Source organism: Heterodontus francisci, chromosome 2 (assembly GCF_036365525.1).
Source record: "Heterodontus francisci isolate sHetFra1 chromosome 2, sHetFra1.hap1, whole genome shotgun sequence".
NCBI classification, from domain to species: Eukaryota; Metazoa; Chordata; class Chondrichthyes; order Heterodontiformes; family Heterodontidae; genus Heterodontus; species Heterodontus francisci.
In genome coordinates this window covers 11423334-11434313 of record NC_090372.1, presented here as the reverse complement: position 1 = coordinate 11434313, position 10980 = coordinate 11423334, and the positions used below count along the sequence as shown (strand labels likewise).

Below are 10980 nucleotides of genomic sequence, written 5' to 3'. Positions count from 1 at the left end.
AGTCTTGGGGGCGAGGGTTATTGATTCCATTCCAATGGAGATGTTAATGAAAAGGATTGGAAATCTGACCAGATGACGAGATCTGGTTAAAAATAAAACCCGACCTAACCCCCGTGGAAAGAAAGGAATCTCAGTCACTCTGAGCCTTTTTCACTCTACCTCTCATATTCAGACTGGACTTTGCTCGCGTCACCGCTCAATAACTTCGCTTTCGAGTTTTTTTTTAAAACTCCATCACGTCAATCCCCGCAAAGATTGCACCCCCCGCCTTATAAATAGAGCTGCTGTATAACAGCTCCGAGTCTGCAGTCTCCCAAAAGAAGCAGAGTCTACTCCGAGTGCAATATCTGGGACCCAGACACTAACGGGTAAGATTTCTTCTTTGCTTCTATTTTTCTGGGATTTTGCTTCATTTAGTCACTGCGGTCTGTAGATCTGTAAAGTTCTTCTGATGTTTTGCATAGATTTAGTGAGCTGGATGTGGACTTGAATTTTGAACTGCCTGCAACATCAATCTAACAGAGAATGTTCGCCAAGGAAATTACTCTTGCCTTATTTTTTATCCGTCAAAATATCTAACCTGCTGGGGGAAAGGGATGTTTTTTATTTGTCTTTATTCGTCCTACTGCATTTCACAAACACTAAATTCTATAATAGCTTGAGTTAGACTATTTCAGAACTTGTACAGCCTGATTAAAAAGTGTTCATTTATTAAGTGGAATTTCGAAGCTCGCAACTTTCTCCTGGTGCCTTGGACTATTCATTAAAGGCTCTATCAAAGTACAAATTATTGTGGGAAACAAACGAGGGAAAATTGCGCCCTTTATGTAATACAGTCGGTGAATTCAAATATTCATGGGTGATTTTACTGGTCCTGTCATCAATCAATAACAAATGCACATTATTTAAAAAATTCTACAGTTCTAACGGACTCAGATCAAAAACGATAACGTGAATTGAGATGGCTATGATCAAAGAATCCCCACCCCCGGCCCAATCCGGTCTATTCGCCTTTTCCAATATGTTTTGGCTATTTGTACCCTTTCATTTGCCATTGGGAAGCTGGTGGCCAGTGTCAGTGACTTTTGCATTTGGTCAAGACTGTTTTATCCAGTATCTGTAAAACACATTTCCACCTGCACTGTCTTCTGTTCTTGGCTTTTGCTCAGGGACAATATACTTTCTGAATAACTACTCCAAGTCTACTTTTCAAAAAGATCAGTGCGCATGACAGAAGCCATTCGGTCCATCTAACCAGAACACTGTTCCAATTCTCCCCAATCTGTCCAACAAGCCTAGGGATTTTTTTTTTTAATTTCAGGAGGTGAGTTGAAAGGACAGCACAGAAATTAGGTTAACCAGGTATTGTGAACTCACTTATTAAACTCATTTGCTAAGTTAGTCTGGAAGTTGAGATGTATTCGTCCACGTTTACATTCTTAACTACTGCTGTTACTGGTAACGCGCCCAGAGAACATCTGGAACCCCCGGTCTGAGCTGATTCCAGCTGATGTAGTGGGGTTGCGGATGATCAGAATCGTGTGAGCTTTTTCTGCTCCGCCCCAGTTAAATCTGTGTCAAATGTACCAAATATGTAAATACTTTCTGAAATGAGCAGTTTCCAGTAAAATGAGTAAAACCCGAAACCAAGAATCAACGTTAAATAAAAGCAAAATACTGCGGATGCTGGAAATCCGAAACAAAAACAAGAAATGCTGGATTCACTCAGCAGGTCTGGCAGCATCTGTGGAAAGAGAAGCAGAGTTAACGTTTCGGGTCAGTGACCCTTCTTCGGAACGTTAAATCTACTTTGATGATAGCACCAGATGGAATCCCGTTTTCATCCCAAAAAGATTTCATTTGACATAGAACATTAGAAAGTTTCTTTATTTTATGGTGAGCTAATGTAACCATCAGGGGATTTTTGCTATAAACCCTGTCAAGTGTTACATTTTCAAAACAGCTTTCCAAATAGAGAAGGAACACAGGCAGACAGTCAGAAGCGACGTAAACTAAGCGGTCAAACTATATCTAAACATGAAATGCCAGTCCTGCAGTCACACCGCACACTAGGCATATCCTTTCTATAATTTACTTTTTCTTTAACTTCTAAACTTCCCATGGCACCTTCCCATCATCCAGGGCCCCAAACATTCCTTCAGGTGAAACAATGACTTACCTCCACTTAGTTCAACTTAGTTTGCTGTACTTGCTGCTCATGATGCATTCTCCTCTACAGTGGGGACACCAAATGCAGATTGGGTGATTGCTTTGTGGAAAAACTCCATTCAGTCCAAGTGATCCCCAAGCTTCTGGTCATCCGCCATTTTAATTTTCAGTCCCAATTGCCCCCTGCCTTTCTCCCCTCAACCTCCCACACTATTCTAATGAAGCTCAGTGTAAGCTCTGGGAACAGCACCTCACCTTTCAACTAGGCACTTTACAGTCCTCCGGACTCAAAATTGACTTCCACAATTTCAGGTGGTAACCACTGCCCCTATTCTTTTGTCAGCAGCTGTTGATAATGATTCTGCTATTCCCATTTACACCTCCTTCAGACCCATCTTTTGTTACTTTACTTGTCCCATTACCATCTCCTTTTGCCTTGCACCATCATTGCTTTTGTCATTTAGTCACATCTGCCTTTTGCTTTTGTTCTTTCCTGCCCTTCCCCCTTCCCCTACCTCCTGGGTTTGCTTATTACCTGTTTACATCTCTTTTTTTATCCCCCCAGTTCTGATGCAAGGCCATTGACCTGAAATGTTAACTCTATTTCTCTCTCCACAGCTGCTGCCTGACCTTCTGAGTATTTCCCCAGTTTTCTGCTTGTATTTCAGATTTCCAGCATCGGCAGTATTTTACTTTTTGTGTCAGAAGTATCCACATTTAGTCACCTCATGTGTAATATAAAACGTTTTGCATGCAATGCTGTCCTACATTTTTCAATATTAAGACAGGTCAGGATTCATTGAAAGCTTGTGCTACCTACACACTGTACCTACTGATGTAACATCCACCCTTTCAGTTATACCCTTTGCTCACAGTCATGAAATGGAGGATATCAGGGCTTTGTACCTGTGAGTCCTCACTGTATGTCCAGGTCATTGCTCACTGGTCCCTTGCGCATGATATACTTTCAACTAACTCTGCAGCATGACCATCTAAAATGCCTATCGAGATCCAGTTCATACATTCTAGGAAAATACTTGCATTGCTATACATTTCCTGCACTGAGCAAGCAACAGCCCTTCAACAGGAGCTGACTTGCATGTAGCCTTGAGCATCAGGTTTTCTGCATATGTTTGTGTTCGAATGGTGTTACTGTGCAACAGTATGTGAAAATTTGGTCATTTGATTGAACAATTTAAATACATGATGCATTCTATTAATCCTTTGTGGAACCTTGCTCACTGGGGACACATTGGGAAATCTCACTGTGCTCCCCTAGTTATTCAATTTTAAAGGACGGAAAATTTTATGGAACCCTGCCACAATTTCTAAATATTCGCACCTGGCAGTTGAGGATGTGCACTGGGAGCACAGTTGGAGCAGTGTAATTTATTCTGCATTTAACCATTCTACACCTGGCACGGATCAGTGTTCATACCTTTGCTGAAAGTGCTCCAATCCCTAGCATTACTGTTTCGTACCTTGCTGAGGACAAACAGCTTAAAAATATAGAAAAAAGTTAATAAACATAGCCAGCTCTATATTGTAAGGTCACTGACAGGGATTGAGTCAAACTGATAGATACAGGCTAGTGCTTGTCTAACTCAGCCGAGATAATAGAATAAGTTCTAACCTCAACTGTAACTTCTAACAGAGATTCAGATTGTAAGAATGGTTCCATATTCCAGGTACAGCATGTATACAAGGTAGAAGTCTTCCCTTCTGTAGCCAGGGAGATAGTCTTTGATGATAAAGTTGTTTGTAGCAAATAGTTATTGTGAGCAAGTTAAATCAATTACTCAACAAATGTTGCCTGTTAGCAATTACTGCATGTATATCCTTAGCCTCATTTTCTCATTGATTGTGAATGCCTCTTGTTAGTAATGGAATAAGAGTTTTGAGATATATTGACTACTTAAGAGTGATGACTGCCTAATCGAGATGACCAGGTTTCACTATACCTTGTTATCATTTCCTTTTATTCCAGCTATGAACAGTGGAATCTGTGTGTGCGTGTTTCTCGCTGTCCTGTCCTCGGGCTGCATTGGCGGACTCATCAATGGGTCTGATAATGATAGTCCAATTGGCAGTGAGCTGAAGCAAAGCGTTGCCATGCACCAGAGGCAAATTCGGGAAGCCCAGTCCACTGACAAGGTGAAAGCATTCCAGAACAGCAAGCAAAGAGCCAACTTGGGAGCCCTACTTACACAATACCTTCAACAAGTCAGGAAAGGTGAGCTACATCAACTGCAAGGTAAAACAGCCAATTATGATAGGCTTAATAATTCAACATTTTCTGTAATTGGTTACTGAATGCATGTTGTTCGTATAGTTTAATAAATGATTTTTTAAAATGTATTTCACCATGTAGATCACTAGTTAGATTTGGATGAGGAAGGTATGTGGATGTCTTAACAGAACTCAATTTCTCCATTGCCAATTATAGCATTCTGCTATAAATTATCCTCACGTATCTATCCATTTGCTTGGACTTTGTTGGGGAGTTCAGTCATTCTCACCTATGTTAAGTTTCTATGTCAGGAGTGGACCAGAAGTACAGACATCAAGACTGTAACTGTACTGTGCAAGGATTCTGCTTAGTCCTGCTGGGCCCTGTATGCTCAGTCTCTAAGGTTTTGCTTTGATTATTTATGTATTGGTCTATACACCTGTGACCAGAGTCCATAAGGATGCCATGAGCACTTCTGTAACTGGTTGCTGTGGTCTACATGACATCAGGAAGAAAGCTCTCACTCTGAAGCTGGTGATCCCTGGAATAAACACATTGAAACACTTGGGCAATTCTTAATGTTACATGGCTATGTATTTGCAGCTTTGATTCTGCAATGTCCTTGGGCAGTTCTGCATCTTTTCCTCTTCAGGGAACACTGTGCCCAATCACTTGCAAGTAGATGCAGATATTCAAAGCAACCATTGGGACTCCATTGGTTGTGGGGTTTCAGTCTGGCAATTTATAGCTTTTATTAACTTGTTGCATGAACAATCTTGTTTGCAGAGTCACTGCGTTTTGTGCTCCCCCGGTGTATTCTCTGGAGAAGGCCGCAATATTCTTTTACCCCCAAAAATTCCCCCCCCCCCCCCCCCCAGACAGAAACTGTAGGCATCTCAGAAGGAGCAGCTGCCAGTGAAAATTGTGAATAGGGTCTATGTGCAAGTAATGGTGGGTTTACCATCCCCACAGCAAAAGGTCGGGAATTTCAAAGCCAGGCTTCTCAGGTTATGGTTTGGGAGGCCTCAAATGTTGCTCAAGGGGGGAGGGACATTTGTTTTAATCACCAGAGTATAGTCTGGGTATTTACCAAACTTATTGAGCCATGATCCATCTGTTGATATGCATCCAGCAATGCTCAACCTCACATGGCTGGACTTCTTAGGCTTAATGCACTTGTCTATGATTGTCAAAATATTAAATGCAGTGCCAACATTTTGCGTGGCATATATTTTGTGCAGTGAGCATAAGCATCAGAATAATAGACTACTGCATTTTAGTCGTTGGTGCAGACATGTTGACTCAGTGATGGAGGCACTTGGTTTGTTTTCTACACCGCATGGGGAGGGGCCAAGGGTTGTACCATATGATCATTGCCCAGTTCAGAGTCTTTACACTGATTGTATAGTTCCAATGTTTTCCTTTGCCCCCTTGTAAGCTGATGGTTTCCCTCGTTTGTTTTTGCCAGTTTTATTTGCTCTCTACATGGCTTTTAGGGAAGCATAGAACTGGTATCATCACACCACATAAAAATTATAACATTCTTTTTTTTGTATGCTTGTCCTGAAAAGGACAGCTGAACAATATTTCCTGGAAATTTCAACATCTTGAAACCAAAACCCACCAATGCCACACACTGGGGCACCTCAAAAAGAAACAATAAACAAAACAAATTGTTTCACGTACCTGACTAATTTCATCTGTTCCTGTCAAGCACTTGGAGATTTCTTTCAAACTTTGGTAACAAAACTTCCAACACAACAAGCTAACAATAGTTCACACAAGGGGTGACCAAAACTAGAGGGTATAGATTTAAGGTGAGAGGGAGGAGGTTTAAAGGGGATCAAAGGGGTAAATTTTTCACACAAAGAATAGTGGGTATCTGGAATGAGCTGCCTGAGGAGGTGGTGGAGGCAGGAACAGTAGCAATATTTTTAAGAGGCGTCTGGACAGGTAACTGAATGAGCAAGGCATAGAGGGATATGGAATTAATGCAGGCAAGTGGAATTATTATAGATGGGCATTATGGTCGGCATGGACACGGTGGGCCGAAGGGCCTGTTTCTATGCTGTATGACTCTAATAGTACTGCTCCTGTAGGAATTGGGGATCACATTCATTTTCCTTATTTTCAATGTCTTCATGACATTTTAAAGTACCCATTGTGCCCGTTCTCCCCCTGAATATGCGTTGAATGCCTAATTCAAAGCCACAACATCCAAGTGTACAGAGCGTTTGCCCGAACCCAACATGTTTTTTTTTTGAATATGTTAGTATAGCATCACCCTTCCAAATTTTCCATAACCTAGGCAGAACATGGGCCACATATGCTCTACTCAGTTTTCAGGGTCTACAACTGCATAACCAGTGGTCCTTAAAGAGACAGTCGGATGCCAGTGATGAAAAGGCAAATTTTAACTTTTTAATCATGTTAATGGGCGGGATGATGGCATAGTGGTAATGTCACTGGACTAGTAATCCAGAGGCCCAGGCTAATGCCCTGTGTACATGGGTTCAAATCCCACCAGGGCAGGTGGTAGAATTTAAATTCAATTAATTAATTTTTAAAAATCTGGAATTGAAAACTAGTCTCAGTAATGGTACCATGAAATGATCTCCGATTGTCATAAAACCCCATTTGGTTCACTAATGTCCCTTAGGGAAGAAAGTCTGCCGTACTTACCTGGTCAGACCTACATGTGACTCCCGACCCACAGCAATGTGATTTATTCTGAACTGCCCTTTGAAATGGTCTATTAAGCCACTCAGCTGTCAAGGGCAATTAGGGATGGGCAACAAATGCTGCCCTTGCCAGCGATGTCCATATCCCATGAAAGAATAGCAAACGGCACTAAGATAACTGTTTGTAGTTTGTCGGTTTTATGCAGATGGGGCCCACCAATTTTCAACTAGCCTTAGGCCGATGCCTTAAAGCATGCGTCCCCTTCACGACGTTGCTTTTGTGCCAGTTTCCAGCCTTACACCTATTTTTCGGTCATAAGAGTCTAATGAACCTATCATTCCAGAACATGTTTCTATGGTGGAGGATACAGAATGAAGAAAGAGGTCCTGAATATCCACCAGGTACTTCCTCAACAATGTGGGATGGAGAGAAACTCAGTGAGAGGCATGGTCTATGTCACTCACATGTATCTCCTAATGTCTACATATAGAGAGGAGGTATCGCCATGGTGAACAATTGCCTGCCTCTTGGTTCTCCCTGCTTCTTCTCAAGAAATTACCTGGGCTTTCCTTTCCATCTCTGCCACAGAATCAGCATGAAAACAAACATACCGTATTGTGAAGTAATTAAAGTACAACAACAACCATGTTTGATATGAAATTCTACTGTCATTTTTAAAGTATATTGGCTATCAAAAAGCTTTCACATCTGAATGATTAACAAGTAGCTTGTTTCTGATAAACACTAAATATGTTAAATTACAATTACACCATCTGGTTAGAACAAAGTCATTTTTGTTTTATATTTTTAGCAAATTGTGAATGCAATTATCTGGAATGTAATCGCATGAGTAATTTGCTTGAGTTTTATGGTGGCATATTAGCTGCAAATGTAATAAAATAATTGGATTTTTCTCCTTGTGAAAGTACTGGGAACATATGTTCCTTCAATTCTAGTTTATGTTAAAAATCGACAAAATGTCCATTTAGGAGAAAATGGACATTTTTTTATACTTTAACATCTGACAGCCTGTTTAGGTGAATCTGTTGATTTTACAAGGCTTTGAAATGTAGTCGATCCAAATTAAATTATATTAAAAAATTAGACTAGCCATAAGTCAATGGCAAATTAAGTTAAAAGAAATAGTTAAATCTCAAAAAAATTCCGTTTTACAGGTATAGGGTAAATGCTAAATACACGTGTTAGGACAGACCTAACGTGGATGTATATACATAAAATATGGATTAATTATTGATGCACTTGAGAACGGAAGAAATTCTAATTCATGGTCTTCCAATACTGAAACTTATTGCTTCCCATTAACTTATTGTAGAGTACAAATGAGAAGTTTTAACTGCTTAATCTGCATGTATGCAATTTGAGATAATCCTTTCTCAAAAAAAAAATTACTACCGAGTGTATGTACATGATTAACAAGGATTTACAAAGGGTCTTTTCTCCCCTTGGCCATAATCCACCATGTACATTGTAACATGGCAACTCTGTCTACCAACGTAAGCCTTTAGGAAAATTGACATCTCTATTGTCTAAAAACACGAGTCTAATATTTCTAAAGGTAACAATAAAACAATCTGTGAATCTCGATGACAATTGCTATGGAAATCAACAAACCCATCCTGTATTGGGTCTCCACATTGATCAATGTCTCCGATGTTTACCTTTTCCTGCTGAAAGGAGTATAAAGATTGGTAGTATGGTGTAAGTTCTTATGAGTTAGCACCAATTCTTTCAAAATATAGCAGATTTTATAAAATATTTGCCCAATTCTTCCAGTATGCCTTCCCACCTACAAGATTCTCCAGTTACTACACCATCTCTAACTGCAAGGTTGAGGAGTGATCTACTTTATCTAACCACTTGGTTCTGGATTTACCTCCTCTTCTCTCCTACTCTTTTCAGCTTTGGAGTCCTGAACTATGATATTTGATCTTTTACCTAGGTTTCCCAATAGAAAAAAAATACTTTTGCTGCTGTAACTGATCACTGGGAGTGTTTTTATATGCACTTATGGATTCTCTCATTTCAATAAAACATCTTCACATCAGGAAATCATCCCTTCTCCTTTACTTTGACTATGGTGTAAACTCACTGTACAAGAATGCTCGGATGTGAGCTGAATCTTATCATGCTTACACGGTGTCTTGAGTTTCTAACTTACTGTGTTACCAGTATGTATTTTGTACATCAGATTATTTTAAGAAAGATATTTTACATCTTAAATATATATTCCCTGTACTCAAGACGAGAGATGTCAGTGTTGTGACAAGAAATATTTAATTACTGACACCTTTGGCCCGATTTTAACTCTGTGTAAGTGAATGGGTTTTAAATGAGTTAAGATCTTGCCTCATCTTCAACAGACACCCTGAGGTGAGATACGGCACAGTTTAGGTGCCGAGTTTAAAAAATATATCACACCATTCTTCTAGAGCATGAGTTTGAAATTTCCATTTCCCAGCCTGCTTCCCTTATGACTTCTGAGTGAGTCTATTGATTTGAGACAAATTGTGAGCAGTTTTATGCAGTAAATTCAATGCTAACTAGGGACTGGGTCGAGACTCCCAAATTATTTCAGGCAATAACCTTCCTGCCAACCTATAGATACTTCTATCCCTTTAGTTGAACTGGGTTTAAATCTAAGCCCCAATGTGAAAGTATGCTAGCACATTGTCCCATCACACTTCCCTACCTCCTTCAATGTTTAGTTGCCTCTGTAATTTAGGAATGAAATGCAGAGAAATTTCTTCACTCAAAGGGCTGTGACTCTTTGGAATTCTCTACCCCAGAGAGCTGCAGATGTTCAATCACAGAGTATATTCACAACAGAGGTAGATAGATTTTTGGATATTAAGGGATATGGGGATAGTGCAGGAAGGTGGAGTTGAGGTAGAAGATCCGCCATGATCTTGTTGAATGGCAGAGCAGGAATGAAGGGCCGAATGGCCTCCTCCAGCTCCTACTTATGTTCTCATAAATTAACAAAATTCAGATTAAATACAACATAATGCAGATCTAATTTCATCTTTGTTTTCCTCAGGATCTTTGGGTAGAGGCACCCTCGTCGGAAACAAATTGCAGAACCTGGATCCCTCCCACAGGATAAGTGATCGGGATTATGTGGGATGGATGGATTTTGGCCGGCGCAGTGCTGAAGAATATGAATATTCAGCATAAAAAAAATAAAAACATAAACACGCTCCAAATTCTGTACAAAAGAAAAACTTTAATTTGGTGTCTTCAAAAATTAGTGTTTTAAATTCTATTTACTATGGTACTTAATGTGTATTCGGTTGTAAGATTGTATGTATATATACATATGCAGGATTTTGCAGAATTGTCTGGTTCAGTCCAGTTTCTTATTAATATTAATACTAATGATACAATATTGAAATAATTCAACATCTCATCTGTCAACGTTCAGTACATCACAATAAAAGCAAAACAGAAACTTTGCTTAATGTTTTAATAATCTATAATAAAGATAGATACAAAGGATTTTTTTTTTGCTCAAAGCTGAAGGCTATTGGTACTGGGGAATGAAAATATTTCCATTTCAGGCACCCAGCGACAGCATCAAGCACTTTTGGGTCAGGTATAGTACAGATTCAGACTAAAGGTCCTCTATTCTCTCTCTCTCAGCCGCAGAACATTCCCACCTACATTCAGTGTGACATGTTCCCTTTTGCTGTAGTGCCAAAGATTGTCAGTTTAAGGACAGTTCTGAGTGGGAGGAGAAGGTGTCATGAATGAAGCTGAACTCGACAGAACCATTACAGCACAGATTAACTCCTGACCTTATGATTGGGGGGCAGGGTGGTGGCGGAGGGGGAAGCTCATTGATGAAGCAGCTAAGAGAGTGTTTAGAGAGGATGCAGAAA

At 39.9% G+C, this 10980-nt stretch overlaps 1 protein-coding gene across 2 annotated transcripts; it reads left to right on the top strand.

Moving 5' to 3' along the window:
* The first annotated feature begins 234 nt into the window (after positions 1 to 234).
* Positions 235 to 10540, top strand: LOC137379184 (cholecystokinin-like). 2 transcript variants are annotated; one of them, XM_068049902.1, is made up of 3 exons: positions 235 to 368; positions 4157 to 4423; positions 10140 to 10540. In XM_068049902.1, exons 2-3 carry the CDS (start codon positions 4159 to 4161, stop codon positions 10274 to 10276), a joined length of 402 nt encoding a protein of 133 aa, XP_067906003.1. In that variant the 5' UTR covers positions 235 to 368; positions 4157 to 4158; the 3' UTR covers positions 10277 to 10540. The 2 variants fall into 2 exon arrangements, with proteins under 2 accessions (XP_067906003.1, XP_067906007.1); XM_068049906.1 differs by having other exon boundaries at positions 241 to 368; positions 4157 to 4402.
* The last annotated feature ends 440 nt before the right edge of the window (positions 10541 to 10980 follow it).

What these genes read in the sequence shown, in the direction of transcription:
- LOC137379184 (XM_068049902.1), top strand. Translation starts at nt 4,159, where the DNA reads ATGAACAGTGGAATCTGTGTGTGCGTGTTTCTCGCTGTCCTGTCCTCG. An exon ending in TGAGCTACATCAACTGCAAG is followed by an intron (nt 4,424 to 10,139) that starts GTAAAACAGCCA and finishes TGTTTTCCTCAG; the next exon opens with GATCTTTGGGTAGAGGCACC.